The 21,108-nt window shown below is 53.1% G+C and overlaps 1 protein-coding gene across 1 annotated transcript in view; it reads left to right on the top strand.

Annotated features, from left to right (window-relative positions):
- ADGRD2 (adhesion G protein-coupled receptor D2) overlaps positions 1-21,087 on the top strand; it is a 21,378-nt gene extending 291 nt beyond the window's left edge. Inside the window, 25 exon segments of the mRNA XM_027650286.1 lie at positions 1,256-1,333; positions 1,420-1,480; positions 2,149-2,379; positions 2,531-3,184; positions 3,812-3,910; positions 4,399-4,484; positions 4,860-5,141; positions 5,411-5,522; positions 5,858-5,992; positions 6,261-6,372; positions 6,946-7,051; positions 7,354-7,409; positions 8,508-8,634; positions 8,746-8,849; positions 9,301-9,403; positions 9,689-9,842; positions 10,609-10,742; positions 11,359-11,474; positions 12,361-12,481; positions 16,560-16,601; positions 16,809-16,862; positions 17,188-17,329; positions 17,821-17,879; positions 19,866-19,896; positions 20,972-21,087. Coding sequence (XP_027506087.1) covers positions 1,277-1,333; positions 1,420-1,480; positions 2,149-2,379; positions 2,531-3,184; positions 3,812-3,910; positions 4,399-4,484; positions 4,860-5,141; positions 5,411-5,522; positions 5,858-5,992; positions 6,261-6,372; positions 6,946-7,051; positions 7,354-7,409; positions 8,508-8,634; positions 8,746-8,849; positions 9,301-9,403; positions 9,689-9,842; positions 10,609-10,742; positions 11,359-11,474; positions 12,361-12,481; positions 16,560-16,601; positions 16,809-16,862; positions 17,188-17,329; positions 17,821-17,879; positions 19,866-19,896; positions 20,972-21,087 — 3,294 coding nt within the window. The 5' untranslated portion in view covers positions 1,256-1,276.
- Positions 21,088-21,108: the final 21 nt, after the last annotated feature.

The raw sequence follows: 21,108 nt of genomic DNA, 5'->3' as shown, positions 1-21,108 counted from the left end.
TGCTGTGCAGGATGCAGGATGCTGTGCGGGATGCAGGATGCTGTGCGAGGTGAGGGATGCTGTGCGGGATGCGGAGCCGTGATCCCTCTCTCGGTCTCCCCAGACCCCGGGCTGTTCTCCGCCGCCCCGCCGGGCTCTGCGCTGCCCCGCGGCCGCACCGGGGCTCGGCCCTTCCCGGGCTCCCCTGGGCAGTGCCAGACCTGGGCTGCGCTGGGTCACCGGGCACACCCCGCTGGGTCACTGGACACGCCCCGCTGCCCTATTTTTCCTACTCAAACCGGTTTCCAGGTTTCCTCTGATCCATCTTGGGGGCCCTCCCTGGCGAAGTGCAGACCTGGGGCTGCAGGTGCCGGGCTGAGGAGCGGGAGGTTGGCGGTGCCGTGTCTCCGTCTCTCACCCGTCAGAGAGGGTCCTGGAACCGTGTTCAGTGTTTCCAAAGTCACTGCTGAACTTTGGAAGACTTTGTGAACACAGAGCCCGGGCTGCAGCCCTGATCTCCTCAGTCCCTTAGCAGCAAAGTGCTTCAGTGTGCTTTTACTGCGCACGTGGGAGAGCCCTGCTGAGAGCAGAGATCACTCCGGGCTGCGGCGCCACTGCCCAGACACAGCTTTAGAGCTTGTTTGCATTGGCGCTTGCATTGCCAGTTTTCATCTTTGTGTCTTTATGTACCCTCCTCTGTGACTTTACTAGGTTTTTTACTGCCATACGCTCAGGGTTCCCTCCCCCTGGGGCAGAGATGGGGTGGTGGGAACTCACTGCCAAGCCCTGGCCCTGGGCAGCTCTCCAGGATGGCTCCATGGTGCTGGGCTGTGTGTCTGGGCTCATGGAGGCTGGACTTACTGCTCTGCAGGGTCTGTTCTGGTGCTCTGTTCACGCAGGTTTTAAAAGCGACAAGAAAAACTGCCAGTGATGCAACACCATTTAATGATGCCATTTATGGTGGCTTTTTTATTTGGTTAATGCAGATGAAGAGGCTCTGTGAACTTGCCTGTTTATAAATATCACACATCTGTATGCTTTATGCTTAATTATTTTGTATCCTGCAAACAAATGTTAAACTGAGACCTTGCATTCTTCAAGAAGAACTGGGAATTCTTTGGATAGGGTACTACCCAGGACAGGTATTTCAGAGGGAGTCGTTTTCTCTTTTTCTATTCAAGCCTTTCTGAGGAAAGCAGCTTTGTCTGGGAACTGCCTTTCTGCAGAATGCTTCTGTCTCTGCGATGCATCTCCAGTAATATTTTGTTTATTCCAGCGAAGAGTGAAAGCTTTCCACATGGTCAACATGTTCAGGAGAGATCTGAGACTTGATTCCTGGTTCTTCAGCTTTCTGGTGAGTTTTACAGTAATTTTCATAACTTCAGTATTTGAGATAGTATTAATGTTTCTGTGAATGTTACAACGCACCCTCTCCACCAGGTCAGTCTGTCCAGGAGTCTCCTTGCCTTTGCAGCCCTTGCCAAGAACCAGACTTCTAAAGGTTAGTGTTTTTATCAGCATTCTATGTGTTTACAAGCAACATCCAGCACAGAGAAATAAAAGGTGTCCAGTGGCAGAAACGAAGGTAAAGAAACTTTTTCTGTTTCCCTGCTTTGTGCCTGAAATGCTGTTTGCAGAGCTGAGTATTTGCCAGGCTGTTTGCTCAGCTGCTGCTCTGTGTGCCACTGCAACTGCAAACAAAACAGGTTATTTTGTGCCTGCAAATTGCATCTGCAAGTGCAGAAGCTGGGAGGAGCTGGGAATTGGGGATAAAATGAGAAAATTAGTTTGTTCATAACTGCTTTAAACAAGCTTCCCTGAGGGCCATCCCTGGGCAAACCACAGTGAGCTTTTCCTTTGGGCTGAGCCCGGCACGGTTTGTGTGTCCCACAGGAGGGGGCCCTGCTCCAGCCCTGGGCCAGGGGGCTGCTTTGGGAGCAGGTTCTGAGCTGTCCCTCAGTTTAGGTCAATATAGTCTGAGCTTGCCTGTCACACTGTACCCACTGAACGGCCCAAGAGCTGGATGAGAAGATGAGCTCCTGCCATCAGCTCCTCCAGGATGCAGTGTTTGTAACTGCCTGGGGATGCTGTGAGAGGCTGACCCTGTGTGTGGCACGAAGGTGGCTTGGAGAGGCTTCCTGTTTCCCCATGTTATGTGTCTTTCTCCAGATTTTGCTCCTGTCACGATTGAGACCCCAAGACACACGTACGAGTATGTGGCCACTGCCTTGGACTGGTGGCATGCTGACAGGTACTGTGAGCAGCACTTTGCTCAGCTGCTCTTTGAACCCCAGCACAGTGAGCAAGATTCCTTCAGCAAACTGCTGCAGTCCCACCACATCACAGGTTCTGTCTGGCTGAAGGAAAGGGATGGTGTCCTGCACAAACCAAAGAGGAGACGTGAGTATAAATGGACATGGGCTATTTGGACACTTGTTTCTTTACTGCTGGATTCAGAAAAATCAGACTGGAAAAGTTTTCACTTGTTTTTTACTGTGACTTTATTGGCCCTCACTTCTTCCCTCATGCTGACTGAAATTTCTCCTTCTAGGAGGCCACAGCGTACCAGTCCTGGTGTTCAGAGACAAAACAGACACAAAGTATGTGAAGGTGCTCTCTGACTTCCCAGCCCTGCCTGCTGTCACAGCCTGTGCCCACCTGCAGTGGGACACCAGGACCCAGGAGATTGCCACCATCTTCTCCTACGCTGTGCCAGCTTTCATCAATGAGTTCCAGCTCCGGGGCTTCGTGGACGAGGAAGGCTTTGTCCGGTTTGCTCTCATAGTCCATGGGCACCACTCCCCGTACCTGCCCGTGTTCCGTGCCGACGGACAGTGGCATCACTTCTGCGTGACCTGGCAGCAGGAAAACGGGACCTGGGCCATCTATGCCGATGGGAAAAGGAGGGCATCTGCCAGTGGTTTGTGTGCTGCAGGACCAGCTGCCCCCCAGGCCATCTATGGCCAGGGGACCTTCATCATTGGGCAGGACCAAGATTCCCTGGGGGGCACCTTCAGGGCGAAGGAGTCCTTCAGTGGGAACATCACTGACTTACACATCTGGCAGAAAGTCCTCAGCACGGAGCAGATTGAGAAGGTTCGGTCGTGCTGGGTCACGGAGCAGGACCTTGTGTTTGGGTGGAGCTCAAACGCGCTGGAGCTGGAGAGTTCCGTTCAGACAGTGACCACCCAGCTTCTCTGCCCAGGTGAGACTCACTACCCTCACTCAGCACACAGGGACAGTCCCAGAAACCAGTCCCATCCTTAGAGAGGGAATTTGGTGCAGTTGGTAGAATGATGCTTCTCCTTGGGGAAGAAAAGCAGCAGCACATTCAGAGCTGGGCTGGATGTGTACAATTTACAAGTTGTACTTGAAGTCACAGTCATCACAAAACCCTTGGTCACTGGAGAGCCCTGCAGTGCCCCTGGCACAGAGAGCTGCTCGGATGTCCTGAGCTAATAATGGGATTCCTCTTCTACTTCCTTGGCAGGGATGTTTTTCCCCAGGATTTGCAGCCAGTGCTTCATTGCTCTGCTGGGAGGGAGGAATTGGGCTCTCAACCAGGCTGGGGTGACAATACTGATCAGTCACGAACTCAGGACCTGGCACTGCCCTCTCCCAGTTCCCTCTGGAGAGAGGGTACCAGCTGGGAGCAATTTCTGAGCCCAGTCCCGGCTCTGCTCTGCTCTGGTTCTGAGGCCACCTAAGGAGCAGCCCACAGTGTCTGTCATACTGGGCTTTGTGGATTGCTGCAGGATATTGCTGTGGATACCTGCTGGGGATGGCATGTCCCTGGGAGACCCAGCCCCTCTGACTGTGTGTGTTTCCACAGGGCCCGTCGAGGAATGCCGAGTTTTGGAAGTTGGCAGCAGTGGATTCAGTTATGCATCTTGTTTGCAGGCTTTGCCTTTCATCTGTCAATACAGAAAGGGTACAGCATCTGTTAGTTATTTATTCCACCACACGCACTCCTGGAGGTCCAGGCTGGGGTGATGCCCAGGGTTGGGAAGGCCTTGTGCCTACTCTGAAGGGATGACATGCAAACCCTGCTGTAGTTGGGACTTTGCTCCAGTTGCCTGTGCTCTGACAGGAGGTTTTGCTATTCCCCAGCTGAGCAGCGGTTTTACACATTCCATGGCTTCTGGATGCAGTGCTGTAGAGTGCCTCCCAGCACAGACATCTCCAGACTCCTTGGCTGGGGGAATATGGGGGGAGGCACAAAAGGAGTGTCAGACTGTCTGTCCAGATGGGATCTGGTGCTAGAAATAAAATACAACTGTGAAGTCTCCTTGTCCTGCCTGTCCTGCAGACATAGCCACCATCTGAGGACCATTCCACAGGCTTTGAACATGGCATGTGTTAACCACACTGCTGGACACCACAGCAATGGTTTTGCTTCTGGTTCTGTTTTGTTCTCAGATGCATACTGGCAACTGAAAAGAGCCCAGCTGGAGTCCAGCCACTCGCTTGTCAGCCATGTGAACACGCTTGCAGCGAGGTCTGTGGTGAGTCCTGCAGCCCCAGCAGTGGCAGGTGACACCCAGAGCAGGGAGAAGCTGTTGGGGTGGACGTGCTGGCACCTGCTGCTGTTTGAGGTCACTTTGCCAGCAGTCGTGCCTCTGACCTTTTCTGATCTGCTGTTGGAGATTGTGACCAGTACAGCTGTAACTCATGCTGTGAGCAAACAAAGTGTTGCTTCAGGTTGACTTGTCCCGCCGAGGCTGGGAGCCTGGACAAGGGATGCCTTCCCCAGGATATGCCTGGCTGGGCAGACGGGTGTCCTGGCATCAGCAAGGGCATGAAGGGAATTGCCAAGGCACAGCTAATGGTCAGGCAGAGCCAGGGATCTGCACTGAACTAAACCATCTTTTCCATGGCAGGTTCCTGACAGCGTCTTCATGGGTGGTGTCCAAGACATGAACCTCTCTGTGGCTCTGGGTGCTCTTGATGCCTTGGCAACAGTTCTGAGGGAAGGAGAAATGTCCAAGCTGGAGCCCTCTGACCTCCTGGAAGTGCTTCAATTACTAAAGCAAGTTTCAGATGTGGAGGTGCAGGAGGGAGATGACCTGGAGATGTTGGAGCAGTTGGGCCAGTATTACATGGAAGTGACTGAGTTAATCTTGGAAGAGCAGAATACTGGGACATGGTCATCGGTCAGCCAGGTAATGGTGTCACCACCATGCCATGTTGTTTTAAGGGCTTTTTATAAAGACCAGCAAATTTCTGTCATTGCCAGCCTTGTCTCTTTGCTGAAAGAACTGGGAACATCCTGTAGGGAAGGAATCACAGAAGAACAAAGCCAAAGCCTTGAGTCCCAGTTTCTCTTTTTTTTCTGCCAAGGACCAAACATTTAAGAAAACCCTTGTGAGCTGTGGGAAGGGAGAGCTGGCAGTGCAGGTGCTGGTTTCCATTGCTCTCTCTGTGTGTGCAGGTTGTCAGAGGGCCCATGGCTGTTGTTGAGCTCTGTGACAGAATGGTGTCACTCTTAGTCCCACTGCTGACTGCAGAGAGGACAAGGATCACCATCCAGCACAGGAATATTGGTGAGTGGCACTGCTAGAGCTGGGGGGCTATCTCACCAGGACCCAGATCAGTCACCCTGTCTGGTTCCCAGTCCAAGTCCACTCCTCCTCTGGCTCATCTGTTACTAACTCTACAGCCTACTCCCCATTTCCCTGTGCAGAGCGTCACAGTGTGGGGGCACCTCTCACATGGGAGAAGCTGAGCCCAGATGCACATGGTTTGCACTGAAAGGGACCTGTCTGCTGTCACTGTGGCTCTTGGCTGGGGTTGTAGTGTCCTTGTGGTACTTTGCTGTAGCAGTAGCTCTGGAGGAAGGCTGAACCCTGGTTCAGCACCTGATTTTACTCCTCCCCAGGGATGGAGGTGAGGGAGCTGGAGCTGAGTGGGGAGGAGCTGAGTAGTGAGACATACGTGGTCCAGACTGTCAAGAAGGGCAGGCATGACTTCATCGAGGTTCCTGCAGAAGAAATGCAAAGACTGAAAGCCAGAGGTTGGTTATGACACCTGAGCTTCCCTGGGTCTCCCCTTGGGACTTCTGTAGCACCTGCCTTAAGGGCACAAACTGTTTACCCTGGTCTGGAGAAGTGTGGGGAGGGGAAACCCTTGGTGACAGGGAGATGGGCTGTGGGGGAGGAATTATCTACAGCCTCTCTACAGACACGGCTTGGAGCTGAGGGTGTTCTGGCCTCCAGTATCACCCCCCAGGTTAGGGCAGTGGTGCCCAGAGCTGTGTGCCTGTCCCTGCTCTGTCCCTCCAGGTCTCCGCAGGGTCACGGTGAAGAACCTGTGGTTTGGCTACGGGGCCCTGCAGCGCTGCCTGTCCGGCACTGCCGTGTCCCAGCACGTGGCTGCCTCTGACGGGGGACACAAGTGAGTGGAACACACCCCCTGCACCCCAGGGCTGTCCTCAGCAGCACGGCAGAGCTCATTTCTAAGTCTGCATTGAGTCTCTGAGTCCCTCGATTTTGGGGTCACCTCCACCCTAACCCATCCCAGCCCTGGTGCTGCCTGTGTGTCGGGATGCACTATGGTGTCTCCTGTGTGCCTCTGGTTCCTCTGGGGCGACCAGCTCTGCTGGCTGGTCCCCTCTGGCTGGGGCAGAAGGCATCTCTGGAGGTGGTGGCGCTGGTGGCTCCCGGAGCGGCGGGAGCTCCGAACACTAGGTGGGGATGGCCACCCGCACATCCCCGCACATCCCCGCACATCCCCGCGCACCGGCGCCTCCAGCTGTGCCCGGCTGAACCGCCCGGGATGCTGCAGTGCCTGTCCGCAGGGTCACCTCCCGCACTGGGGGGGTTCTGTGTGCCAAGTGTCCCAAGGGACACTGTGCCCAGGCGGCACTGACGCCCTCCAGTAGTGATCTGTCCTGTGGGAGGTGAGATCCCGTTTGCTCAGCTCGCCCTGTACTTCCCGTGCCTGTAAGCGGCATCCTTTCCCTGGCAGGTACGTGAGCGCTGCGGTGGGCACTGCTGTGATCTCATCCACGCTGCTCTGCAACTACCAGGAGATCAGCACGTCCGTGCGCTACCGCCTGCAGCACCGAGCGCAGGTACCGGGGAGGGGCTGTGCTCCCCCCACCTCCAGCACCGTGTCTGGGTACCCCGGGGAGAGGCTGTGCTCCCCCCCACCTCCCAGCAGCCTGACCCGGCTGTTCCCAGCCAAGGCTCAGCACCCCAGAGCTTTGGGACTTAGGGGTGTCCCATGCCCAGGGCTCCTCCCCTGACTCCTGTGTCCCTGGGGAGGGGTTTGTTCTGTGCTGGCAGAGCCTGTTAGAGCCCAGTGAGTGAACTGCACCCATCTGTGTGCAGCACGTGTGTGGCTGTGTGACCTCTCTCCCCTCTCTGCCTGCAGGACCTGTCTGATACGCTGGTGTGGCCCATCTGTGCCTTCTGGAACTTCAGCCTCAGGTGCCTTGTTTCAGTTTGGGTCCCCAGATTTATGAAATTTTATTTCCACTGGAAAACCAAACACCACAATATAAATGTAATGGTAAGAGTAGGGATCTGGAATTCTTTGCCTCCTTTGCACACTGACATCCTCTGTCTGCTGGAGCAAAGTGCTCCCCTGGGAAGGTTTCCTTTGGAGAAGTCACTCACAAGAGTGTGAGCTCTAATGAGGTATCTATAACTAAAATGGAAAGCTCTAGTTAATTATGATCGTTGCCTGTGACAAAGCAGAGTTGGTCCAAGATGTATGGGCCAAAGACACGCAGGACTCCCAGCCTCATAAATCCTGCCTGGCACTGGGATGTGTTTTTGCTGAATGTCACCACAGTGAGAACACTGAGGCTGTGATATATTATGGGTTGGTGATTAAGTCATTCAAGAGCAAAAAACCTCCTTAGAGTTCCAGACTTGTAACAGGCATGGATCAGTTTGGGGAGGGTGGGAAGAGGGTGTTTTTGGAAGCAGCTGGTTACTGTCCAAATGGTCCCACCAGCGCTGCCCTGACCCTGACCTTCCCATGGTACTGGGGAGGCTCAGAGGGGCCGTGCTGCCAGTGGAGACAGAGCTGGCCCACTGCAGCTGTGGTCCCTGCCCCAGAAATTCAGATGGTGATCTTTGCTGGATGTCTTGGACAGGCTGGCTTGTCCTGAGGATCCAGAGACCAGTGGCACCGCACAGGGTTTGTGGCAGGCTGGGCTGGTGGACATGGTCAGACATTCCTGGCCCAGGGATGCTCTCAGTGAATGGGCTGTACAGGGAGCTCTTCCCAGAGCTGTGCAATTACTGGGTTCTGTTTGAAGCTGTGGTGGCTGAACTCTGCTTTTTAATGCACAAATTGACACTAGATCTATTTTCCTTTGTGTGGCTGCTGGATAAGGCAAAGCTGCTGAGACACAGGATGAGCCAAAGGGAAGTCCATATTGAGACCTGTCTCTGATACCCTCATCTTCCTCCTTTCAACACTCCTTCTTCTGGGAGAATGAAATTCCCTTCATGCCTTGGCCCTCTGTGGCAGTGGGTGGTAATTTCCGTGTGTTCTCTCTGGTTTTGCTGCATTAGCCCAGATGCTGGTGGGATGTGGTCCACAGCTGGCTGCTCTGTGGTGACGTCTCTCCAGGACTCCACTGCCTGTTTTTGCAACCACACCACGAATTTTGCCATCCTGCTGCAGGTGTATGAGCTGCAGGTACGTGAGGAGCCTTTCTCTGCCACCCCGTGGGGTGGGTGCCAGGACTGAGAGCAGTCTGGTTAATTCAGGTGGGGCTTTGTGCCTTCTGTTGTTTCATGGCTGGAGCAGATGACCGCCAAGGAGGAGTTCACACTGCAGACCTTGACTTTTATTGGATGTGGAGTTTCCTTCTGTGCCTTGGTAGTCACCTTCATTTTGTTCTTGGTGGTTCGGTAAGAAAAGTCTGGGCACTTGTAGCCCTCTCTGTATTTTCTGCTTGGTATTTTACTTCAGAACCTTTGTCAGGGGAGCGGTTGGAGAGGGGGTGCAGCCCTGGTTGTTTCTGTGGAGATGCTCATGTGAGCTGTGCACACACCTGGGTGCTCGTGGCAAGATTTTTATCCATGACTAACAATGTTTACCATAAAAACTGCTTTGCTAGAATTAATTTTTATAAAATAAATGGAGCAAAGACTGTTTCTTTTATTGCCAACCATTCTGTGTCACTTGGTTAGCACAGGGATCTGCCTTGTGAGCACAGCAGTGGCTCCCTCCAGTCTTTGCAGTGAGTGGCAGAGAGATCACGGGTCACCAGGGCAGGTCTGCACAGCCCAGTGAGGGCAGGGAGGACGTGGGCACCCCTTTGTCTGGCTGCAGCTCAGGGCTGCCCCTCTGCTTCCTCAGTGTCCCCAAGAGTGAACGGACAACGGTGCACAAGAACCTGATCTTTGCATTGGCTGCAGGAGAAGCTCTGCTCATGTTCAGTGAGTTGGCCAAGAGCAACCAGGTGAGCTCAGCAGGAATGTCCTGTTCCACCAGCAGGGCCAGGCCTGCTCCAGCACCACTGTCAGAGCAAACAGAAGCATAAACCCTTTCATTAATTACCTGTAACTGGCACCTAGAACTGTGTTTCTGTGTTTATATGTACACTGTGCAATCCCTCAGGAAATTCACCGCCTTTCTGACACTTCGTTTCTGACCAAATAATCCTTCTGGAAATTTAAGTAGTTATAGAACAGCGGCACACAGTTCTGCCCCCTTCTGAGTCCTCTGCCATGTGGTTTCTCTCCAGGTGCTGTGTTTCATGGTCACTGCCTTCCTGCACCTCTTTTTCATGGCAGCCTTCTCATGGATGCTGGTGGAGGGGCTTCTCCTCTGGAGCAAGGTGGTAGCAGTCAACATGAGTGAAGACAGGAGAATGAAGTTCTACTACGTGACAGGCTGGGGTATCTGCACACTCCTCTGCCTTGGGTCCTCAGGAAAATGTTCTTTTTCTTTGTCTATTGAAAGTTTTAATAGGAGAGATTCCCAGATCTTTGATTTCATTTAATATGAGAGCTGGGTGCCGCTGCTCTGCAGAGACTCTCTTATGTGTCAAATTGCCAGTCTTAGAGTACAAGTTAAACAGCATTTCTGTTATTTTTCTAAATGCAAGAGTTCAATACAAAAAAAAGGGAGAAGAGATTTATGGTATGTTCTTGTTCTTGGAGAGCATCTCTACTGACTGCTAGTAATTAAAATATAAATACCTTCCTGACTAAGCACCCTTTAATCTGAGGGAGCCCTTTAGGGGCATAGAATTCATTAGAACAAGTTGAGTTTTGTATCATAGGAGCCTCTCAAGGTCCGTGCTCCTCACAGAGCACACGCCTCGTTGGGCACTGGGCAACCACTTCAAGTATTTTGGATTGTTTTATGTCTTTGATTGTCCATTTTGTTAAAAAAGCAATCCAAAGAGTAAATTGGTTTGGTCAGGACTCAGGACTTGGAATGCTTTATACCTCAGAGAATGATGCTGACAGCTTGTAAATCTGGCCCTGCAGAGCCAGGACAGATTTCAGCTGCAGGGAATTGATGTTGCTCGTGGGGTTTCGGAGGCTCCTGCTGGAGCGTGTCTGGTCACGGGGGCTTTGAAGCAACCGTCTGGTGCACAGTGCCCTGTGTGGAGCATCTCTGCTTTTCCTGGGGTTTAACCTGTGGTTTTTTCTGCAGGTCTTCCAGTCCTTATTGTGGGGGTGACCCTTGCAACTTCCTTTAACAAGTATGTGGCAGCAAACCACTGCTGGCTGAACGCACAGACCAACGTCATCTGGGCCTTCGTGGGTCCTGTGCTCTTCATCCTGGCTGTGAGTGCCAAACCCTGCTGGGAAGGGGTGATTCCTTTGGGTCTGGTTCTAGAAAAGCATTGCAGAGATAGGGGTGTCAGCACCTGCTCAGGGGTATAGCTCACAGGGCTTGTGCCTGCTGCTTCCGTAGGAAAAATGTTGTTATGCTTTATACAGACTTTTAAAACACAAATAAATCTCTTTAATCAAAGCAACTTTTTGATAGGAAAAAGTGCTTGAAGAAAATTTTGCTGACCAATTCTTGTGTTGGCTGTTCAATTAGGAATGCAGATAAATGTGTAGGCTGACTGTGACATTGCCTTAGCTAGAGATCTGATTTAATTATGAGAACATCTAAATCCTTGAAGTAGTGTCAATACCTTTATACAAAACATAGCAGCAGAGAAAAGGGCAGTGTTTAGGAGGTCCAGAATAGACACTTAACAGGGGAGACATTCTGTAGGAAAAGTTTTGGGATAAGTTTTCTAGATTTCATATGTGTTTAAATAGCTCTGTGAAGTCTTTGATTCACTGCCTTCTTGGTACTGATACTTTTCTCCCCAAGTTCTGACACTAACTCCCAGGAGAAAATGTCTCCCCTGCTGGAGCTGAGCCCCTGTGTGCTCCTCCCTGGCAGGTGAACACCTTTGTGCTGCTCCGGGTGGTGACGGTGACGGTGTCCAGTGCTCGCAGGAGATCAAAGATGCTGACACCCAACAGCAGCCTGGAGAGCCAGATTGGAGCACAGATATGGTGAGCAGGGAAGGGGCTGCCCTGGCTGTGAAATACCTGAGGCAGTGATAGACATATGGAAGAAATTCTTCCCTGTGAGGGTGGCGAGGCCCTGGCCCAGATTGCCCAGAGAAGCTTGGCCAAGTGAAAGACTGTGAGTTGTGGGAATCAGGGCAGAAGGGATTCCCTCCCCCAGGGTAGCTGTGCCTCACCCAGAGGCAGTTTGGCTGCTCTAATGCCTGTGCCACTGAGCAGCCCAGCCAGCACCTTCCCCCTCAGAAACCTGGTGCTGGACTCCACCTGCACTCACACTCCTAAACCTCACCCCTCTGGGATGGGAGACCCTTGGCAGTGCAAGCCTGGGACTTGGTGGGTTGAAAGTAAGGCTGGTAGGGGTTACACATGCAGGGAAAGAGGCAGTGCAGACTTCTGTAATCAGTCAATATTGAGAGACCTCTAAAAAACTGCTGCTTGAGTGATTCCTTTATCATCTCCTGTGAATCTTTATTGTTGTTTGCTGGCGCCGGATACCCCTGCTAGACATGCATTGTTCCCCTGTAGCATAAATAAATTTTCCCAAATTTACAGAACCACAAAGATAGAGCATTGCTGGAGGGCAGGGTGACATCCATATACAAATAAAACAAATACAGAAGCTCGCCTTGTAGCAGAAATTGGGGAGGGAAATAGCTGTTTCCTCATGGCAAATGATGTCAAAGAACTCCCTTCTTGCTAACTTGCAGTGATAAAACAAAAGCAGGGGGGCATGCTAGGGGCTGGGAGACGAAATGTTTGGTTTTTCCCATCTTATTTTCTTTGCAAAGGAATTTGTTCCATAGCTACTGTCTTGTTAGTGTTTCATCTCTGAAATGTGCCTGGGTAACCCTGAGCTCTTCCTCCTGCCCAGGGCCACGGCCAAGCCCGTCCTGGTGCTGCTGCCCGTGCTGGGGCTGACCTGGGTGTGCGGGGTCTTCGTCCACCTCAGCATCATTTGGGCCTATGTCTTCATCGTGCTGAACTCTCTCCAGGTGAGTCCTCACCAGGTGCACCCCCAGCTCACAGCCAAGCAGGTACCTGCAGTTTCTTGTGCTTCAGTGGACTTACCTGGCCTCGTAGCCAGGGGCAATTGTCAGCTCTGGAGCCAGCCCAGCCTTCCAAGCCTCTGTGCTATTTTGTCTGAGGAAACTCAGTTCATCCTCCCAAGACATGAAATACCACTCTGGACACCTTGTTCATCTAGTGGCCCTTCAGTACCAGTCTCTGCAGTGTCCTGCTGATGCCACAGCTTTCCAGTTCAAATGTTGTTTCTCCTGTTGTTTCTTCTTTCTGACACCAGCATGGCTTCAAAATGGCAGTTACAAACCGACATGCTCACAGGGAACTTCATTAGAGTTTTTATTTGCCCTTTAACGGGTAATTAAAATGATACCTGTGCACTCAGATGGAGCAGACACCCCTCCTGCTGTTTGCCTCTGTCCTGCAGGACAGGGATGGGCGTAGGTGCCAGCATCACTGTTAGAGCAGGGCTGTTCGTGGACAGGGTCTCAAAGGTCACCTCCAGCCACAGTGTGCTTGGCTGCAGCTTAGATGGTGTGTGTTCTGGGAGGGGTGTTTCCCATCTGGCTCCTGTGCAGATGTGCTGAGAGGTCATGGCCCCAGAATGGTAGGGGAAGAGCCACCCTCCCTTCCCCTGGAGCTCAGCTTTACTGCAGGGAGAGCGGGCAAGAACTGAGACTCAAGGACTGAAAATCTTTGCCCCTGAAGTCCGTGCTGTCTGCAGGCACACAGCCACTCACCTGGGATGCTCCCAGTGCTCAGTGGAGCTGCACTGGATGTGGTGGGAGGCAGGAGTGTTCAGTGGAACAGAGATGGGGGCTGGTGATCAGAACCTCACATGGGGCATCTGCAAGTGTGGGGGCTGTTTCTAGCTCTGACTTGCAAGACCTTGGGTGAGTCATGTCATCTCCTTCTGCCTCTTTATTCCTTTTTTGGTAGCATCACCTGGCTGCATTTTCAAGGCTCTTTGCTTCTCTCTGCCATATTTCAGAGTCATGTTGTTAATAAGTTTATGTTAATAGGGAATTCTGTGGGGCAGCAAGTAACCCTGGTGCATAAAGCAACACTTAATATTTACCTCTGAGTTTACTGTTTTCATCAAAAGACTTTAAAGCTTTAGCCAGCCTGTGTGTGGTTAAGAGAGCAAAGCAAACTGTGTAAGTCCCAGCAGCTGGGAGCACTCAGTTCTGCACTGAGCTAGGACTGTTCCCAGGACCTCGGGATAGCTAAAACTTGTGGTGGCAAAAAGTCCTGGAACATGTGCTTGTCACCTACTATTCAAAGCATCGACAGAAGCTTTGCAAACCTCGAGAGAAGGCAGCTGTAGATGGAGCTAGAGAAACACTGAACACTGATTAACACCACTGAACACCACTGCTCCCAGCACGGTCCGAGGGAAACATGGAGCTCTCTGCAGGCAGGTACTGGCAGCAGGGATCCAGCCAGCAGGGAACACAGACGGGCTCAGTCCCACCCCCGGGGCTAAGGCTATGCCTGCATCAGTAGTGCCCGAGGGTCACTCCTGTCTCTGGGCACTGGGTGTTCAGGGTCCCTTGCCCAGTGCTTGATGACAAATCCTACTCCAGGGCATCAAAGTCAAGAGAGCAACTGGGCACTACCCTCCAAACCACTGGGATCCAAAGAGTTTTCCACCCGTGTCCCTGTTTTTCCTCTGGACTCCATAGGAATTGGCTCCTGCTGGAGCCTGTGCTCAGAGAGCAGCTGAGCTCATGGTGCTTCCCTCTGGCACACTTGGCCGGTCCCAGCACAGCACTGGCCAGCTCTGCAGGGGTGAATCCAGGCGTTATCACCACGTGCACAAGTTGGGTGGTTGCTCAGGGATGCTCTGCCTGTGGCTGGCACTGCTCCAGGTCCGGGTGCTGCTCACGCACATCCGTCGGCGCTGGGATGGGTGTTCCAAGGCCAGAGCAGGGCTGCCTCTCCACATCTGCTCTCCTAAGGATATCAGAAGGGTGGCAGGAGGCCTGTGCTAATGGTAGTTGAATATAGCATCAGTTCTCCGTGCCTCCTCATGCCATGCTTGGGTTGTTGAGCAGGAGAACTACAGGCTCAGTGCTGTGTGAACAGGCACAACTCTGCTGTGCTCCTTTGCCTCTGTCCCTTCATTACCAAGTTCAGGTCAATCTGTAGATTACCCCAGAGGAGAAATGCTGGTAGGAAGCTGCAGAGTTAAAAGAAAGCCATCCCATTTCAGCCCCCTTGCTCACTGTCTTATGGATCCCTCGGAATTCCCTTTTGGGCCAGTGTGTTTCTTCACTCGAGTCCTGAGTCCTGAGAATCTGCTGCTGGGGTTGTTTGTTTGTTTGCTTTCTGCTTGTCTGTCTTCAAGGCTATTCTGTGCATCCACACCAGACATGACAGCTCCTTCTCCAGCCAGGCAGTGCAGGAATCCAGCCAGGGACTGAGCAGCAACAGGGAGCCTGTGGTGCTGTGCCAGAGGGGACTGCAGTGGCTGTCCCGAGGCTGGGATGAGTCCCATTTGGGAGGTGGGAGCACCAGCACCCTGCCAAGCACCCAGTGCTGTTAAACAGTGTTGGTAAAACCTGTCAGCTTCACTGGCACTTGGAGAGTGGGAAGGATGGTCCTGAGGCTGGCTGAGGGCAGGGGCTCACGGGCAGCTCACCAGGAAGGGTGGAGCAGGCGGTGGGGTTGTGCCCAGCTGGGTGTGTGGAGAGACAGGACGTGGCTGCTGGACAGACGGACACCAGGCAGGAGCATCCATCTTCCTCTGAGTGTCCCAGCATGTGCTATGCCTTTGCCACAGGGCCAGGGCATGGTGGGCCTTGCTGGGAGAGGATGGCAGGCGGGTGGAAGTGTGGGTGGGAGCAGAGGTAGGAGAGGGCTCCTCCAGAGCCGCCTCTCCGCTCCCGCCGCTGCAGCTGGGCCTCCTCTCCTTCCTCACTCTCCTCCCAGCCGACCTCTCCGCTCCCCCCTCCCCACGCTCATCCAGAATGATTCTTTCAAGGAAGACCTGCCTTGGCAGCCTGGCCAGAAATCTGGTCTGGGGGAGTGACCAGCATTGCTGGCTGAAGGACAGGTCACGGCACGGTGCCAGGGGGCTGCTACCATTGCGCCTGCCAAGAGCTCGCAGATGAGAGCAAGGCTCATTGAAGACAAGATGAATTGCATCTCTTGCTGCAGCTGATTTATCTAGCTGCGATAACAAAACACCCCACAGATATAACATAAATCTGGTGGGCTAGATAGGGCTGCTTTAAGGCCAAAATCGCTGGTCTGGAGCTGTAATTAGCCCCAGGCTGTGGCCCCCAGGCAGTGCTCACTCCAGCCCTGGCCTGGGCCCTTTCCCTGAGCACATCCCGCCCTGGGTCCGGACTGGGCTGAGCGTGTCATTGTTTGCTGGTCCTCGGTGTGTGAGAGGCACCACTGCTTTGGTGAGCAGGGAGGGTGGCTGGGACTGTGCTGCCACAGCCCTGTTGTGCCAGAGGGAGGGGTTGTCCAGACTGGTCCTGAGCAAAACCTCTGGGTCCATCCCCACGGGGTTTGGGTCAGAGAATCCGTCTCATGCTGTGGTCTGTCACTGCATGGGACAGAGGAACCATCCCATCATGCTGCACATGGTCTGTGGGAGGCTGGCTAAAGCCCCCCAGGGTCAGTGCTCAGCAGAAAGGGAGGGCTGCTTCCCAGATTTCAGTTCCCCTAGCAATTAATTCCCGGTGGTTTCTGTTTCTGAGAACAGGAGGTGTTTCCTGGGGGATTTCACATGCATGAGTGAATGGGAGTGTGGGAGAGCTTCGGGCTTGGGAAGTGGAGAGCCCGGTGAGTGATGCCCACTCCCCCCAGATGAAACAGGAGGAGGAGAAGGAAGAGGGGTTGGGGCAGGGACTGTCTCTGCTTTGGACCCTCTGTGAAGAGCCCGGTTTCAAGTGTGAAAGGCTGTCCCTGGCTGTGTTCTGCCTACCATCTGTGCCAGTCTCACCCATTCCATTGCTCACCAAACCCATTTCCTCCACTGAAGGAGCACAAACCAGCTGTATATCTCTGACACTTCCTCTGCTCTCTCCTTTCCAGGGCCTGTACATATTCCTGGTCTACGCAATCTATAACAGTGAGGTAAGAGATGCCCCTGGCTGGGTTCAGTCTCTCATCACAGCAACAGTTAATTAGCAGTTTGCAGGTAGCTGGGTTTGTAGGAGTTGCAACAGGCAGCCCAAACTGTGCTTCTGGGACAGTGGCTGCTTTTTCTCCATGACTTGCTGGAGAATCTCTTGCTGTAATAGAGCTGCTCTGGCCCTCTCTAATGTCTTTGCTCTGCTCCAGGTGAGGAATGCCATCCAGAGGATGAAGGACAAGAAGAAGGCCCTCTCGTTCACAGTAAGTTGGAAGGAATCCCTGCTGCCCCTTCATCCATTAGGCACTCGCTGGAGAAGGGTCCAGCTGTACCTTTGGTCTGGTTTGAGGAGATTATGTTGGAAAGAAGTCTTTTTTTTAACTTTTGTCTCCCTTCTTTGCAGTCCTGTTGGACAGCACAGACCCAAAGATAATCTATCCCAATTAGGCAGCAGCCTGCTGTGCCAGGGCAGGGTGGGAGCCAAAGTCCACAGTGCTGATGAAATCGATCTTTAAAGTTGGATCTGGATCTAGTGAAGACTCATGTTACAATTTTCACTGTCCTGTGTCTCTTCCCTGTGATTTACAGAACTGCTCTCATCCCATCAACTACTTATCAAGTCCAAGAAATACAACCTCCTGGGAGACAGGGAAGCTGGGTCCTGCAGCTGAGAGTGCCCTGCCAAGCCCTGCGCAGAAAGACCCTCCAGTGAAGAACATCACCAACAGAGGTGGGAGCATTGCTGTCACTGTTAGCCCAGGCTGTGTGATGACAGGCGGTAAAATGTTACTCCCAAGGCTTGAATTTTAGTGCCTGTTCACCTGGCACTGTGTTAACTCGTTTGCACTCTGTGTCCATGTGAGCACTCAGCTCTGGTGCTGCTGCTGCTGAAGGTTCCTGCAGGGCAGGGTCCTCCTGCGTGGGGGTCTCACAGGGGTCAGGTCCCTGCAGGCTGCCTGGGCATGGTGGGGTGCTTGTCAGCAGGTTAGGCAGCACTGCATTCTCCTGAGGCGAAAAATCTATGTTTGTGTCTTACAATGAATTTTCTGCAGAAGGACAGGCAAAGGTGGCAGTAGGAAACAGGGGGTTTAGCTTTGGGGGAAAAGTGTTTCGTATTCTTCAATCAGTTTGTGGGTGTACAGATAACCTGTTTGGTGCCTGTAAAGCATGAATATTTCTATTCTCTGGTCTCCAAACTCATTGTGCTGCTTCACCCCCTAGGAAATTTTGGAGCCAAAATTCCCATGGGAATTTCATCAATTATGTCACCTGAGAGACCGGTATGTAATGTGTTACCCTTCCACCTTCACCCTCAGACACAGCATGGCAGTTCTGTGGGGATGCCCCCTGAGCTGGGGCTGGCCTGGGCAGGGACAGGCAGTGGGGACAGCAGGGGAGGGCACATTTCCAAGGGCAGGAGAGGAGGCAGCCCCAGGACAGCTGATTTCCAAGGCAAGGGCTCAGCCCTGAGCCGATGGGGAACCAGCCCCACTGCCGTGGCAGGGGGTGGTTATTGCAAGGCTGTGCAGCAACAGAAGGTGCCAGGGAATTTGAACCATGAAGCACCAAACTGAGGTTGGCATGGATCAAGGCAGGAGACTTTTCCCAGGGACAGCAAATTAAATCAGGCAGCAGGAGCTTGCTGTCCCTGCCCTGGGCAAGTTGCTTCTGTCCCAGGGAGGGCAGGCTGGGTTGTACTGCCTGCAGTGGGATGGAGAGCTCAACAAGGCATGGTCTAAAGCAGGAAACAATTTAAATTTGACTACTCTACTGCACTTCCATCTCCCACTATTGAAATGATCATCAGTCCTTGTGCACTTGACGTACAAGTGCTGTAATTTCCTCAGAATAAAATCCAACACTACTTTCATGAGTCTCTCACTGAAGGATCTCTCTTTCCCTCTCTAATATTTATCCTTTGAAAACCTGTGTCACATAGACAGCTCTTATTTATCCAATAGATAATACTTCTATAGCTGGCATATCATTTTGAAGCCACTCAATAAAATCCATATTTCCATCTCTCATGATTTATATTGTGGTTAATGCTGTTACTCCCCACGTGCTGAACAACACCAGGACTTGGAAGCAGGTGATGCTTTTCCCAGCCAGCCAGGTGTTGGCTGTGTGAACTGGGGCCAGGGCTAAGCTCCTGGCACCAGATGTGAGATGTGGGATGCAGGGATTAGCCCAGGGGCCCGAGTTCCCTAAGGCAGGGGCATTAGGAGACAGTAGATCTCCTAAATGCCAAGGCCGTGGCATTTCTCAGCAGGCAAAGACAGAAAGTGCTTCCCACCGTGTGAGGGTCACCGAGGGCTTTGCTGTATCTCTGCTGCATAAACATGTTTTTAATGTGCTTGTTTCCTTTTTGCCTACCGTGGGTGCAGCCAGGGCTGAGTCTGTGCCGGTGTCGGTGCCACAGCAGCTCCCAGTGCCCCTGCGGGGTCGGTGTGAGCCCCGTGGTGCTGAGCTGGCACTGGGAGGGTCCATCCCAGCCCCAGCCCCACTGCAGGGGTGGTGGGCACACTTATGCCCCATGTGGTGCCACCCCGTGCTGGGTGGGGGCTGCTTTCTGCCTGCACAGGGGCTGCTGTCGGTGCTGTCACTTACATAAGCCAGGGCTGTTTTTCCTGCTCCCCAGCTCAGTGAGTCATGGCACTCGCTGGAGGAGCGGCGGATTCAGAATGTCACTGGCAGCTGCACAATAGTTTGGATGAAGAGAAGCAGCTACTTAAAAACGTTTGAAAACACTTAAAATGACAAAACACTGAGCTAGTGAAGATACAAACACAGACGAGATGTTCTTCGTGTTTCAGCTTTTTTAAATGTTGTTTGGTGATATTTGTTGTTGTTGGACTGGGAATAGGAATTTCACATCTCCCAGAGCATTAACCAGCCCCTAAGCACAGACTGTGCAGGCTCTTTCCACCACAGCACTGAGAGACAGAGCTCTCTCTCCTCTTTCCTGGATTCTCCTGTGGTCTCCAGGATGTGTCCAACCTGGTGGGTCACCACAGGGCTGGAAGGATCCCTAGAGTGGGTGTGTGGAGCGGGGTGCCAGCTCACCACTGCTGAGAGGCACAGCTCTGCCAGGGGCCCTTCCCTCGGGGCAGGGATGAAGGCTCTGGTTCCCAGCCTGGTGGTGGCTCAGTGGTGGGACAGTGCTGGGGAGCCCTGCCTGGCCCTGGGGCATGTGGTGAGGGGTGACCAGCAGCAAAGCAGTCAGACCTGCACCTTCTGCTAACACATGTTCTCCCCTCTTTCAGGCCGTAGAGCTGACAGCGTTCAAATCCTCAGGTAACATTTGCCTCCATCATCTTCCGTCATTTTTGTTACTGCTGATGCTGGGCTATGTGGTGGAGGGCTGCCCAGAGAGCAGCTGGTTTCTGCTCAGGCTTCAAGAATCGTTTTATTTCCAAACTGCCCTGGTGGATCCTGTCCTGGCCAGGTTGGTGGGATGCCTGAACAGATGAGGGAGAGGGGGGAGAATATGGAGCCCCAGCAGCTCTGCCAGTGGCAATGCCTGTCCCGGCAGCACTGGTGGCTCAGCTGAGGGTGCCTGTCTCTGGGCACCTCCCTGGTTTCTCTCCATGTCTCTGCACCTTTCTTGCTGCCCATCTGGGCCAGCTCTCACTGCCCACTGGCTCCCTGGGCCTTCTGTGCCAGCAGAGCTGTGGGTCACAGGCATGGACAGGCATCAGAGGGGCAGGGGGGACCTGCAGGTACCTGCTGCTGAGCTCTCTGCCTGCACCACCCAGCACAGCTCCTTGGGGTGCAGCAGGGACCTGCCCTTGCTGCTGGGCAGGGCCTGGGCTGCTTCCAGGGGTGGCAGCAGCTCTTTGCTGCCCTGGGGTATTTTAAATCAGCAGCTGCGGCAGAAAGTGCTGGCGGGTCCTGGGAGTGCCATGATCCCAAAGAAGGGAAGCCAGGGAAGGTGGGATGTTCAGACAGAGCTGGATTTATGAGCTTAAAAGCAGCCATTTAGCATCTTCTGTTTCAGGTTGTAGAAAGGCCAATGTCACCATGGAGGTGGGTAAAATTAAAACCAGAAATCCCTCCTAAGCCCCAGACCTCTGCTCGACAGCAGCACTGGGGAGAGGCCAGCCAGCCACAGCTCCCTGCTCCCTCCTCGGCTTCCCAGCCTGGCTTTGGGCAAATCTGCAGCTCCTCAGGAGACAAATGGAGCATATTTAGCTTTATTTTCTTTACCAACAACTGCTGGGCACTCCCAGTGCTGCCAGTGCAGCCTCTGGATGGGGCCCCTCAGGCAGACAGAGCAGTGAGGAATGATCATATTTTTCTGCATTGTGATATTTTCTTTTGTCAAGGGAAGCAGTGCATTAGCAGGTTTCTGATTTTGCTCCACATGAAGTGTCGAAGCAGGGCATCCTCAGACTATTTTTGAGATGATGCTACCCAGAAGCAGTGCAGCCTTCCTCCTCCCAGTGGACACAGGAGAAAGGCAGAAACGGTGGCACCCAGGAGTAGATGTGCTGCAGCACTTCGGGC

The sequence above is a fragment of the Corapipo altera genome, unplaced genomic scaffold, assembly GCF_003945725.1.
Source record: "Corapipo altera isolate COAL_440 unplaced genomic scaffold, ASM394572v1 268, whole genome shotgun sequence".
NCBI classification, from domain to species: domain Eukaryota; kingdom Metazoa; phylum Chordata; class Aves; order Passeriformes; family Pipridae; genus Corapipo; species Corapipo altera.
Note: the sequence above shows the minus strand (reverse complement) of the source record. Positions and strands in the feature narration are given on the sequence as shown.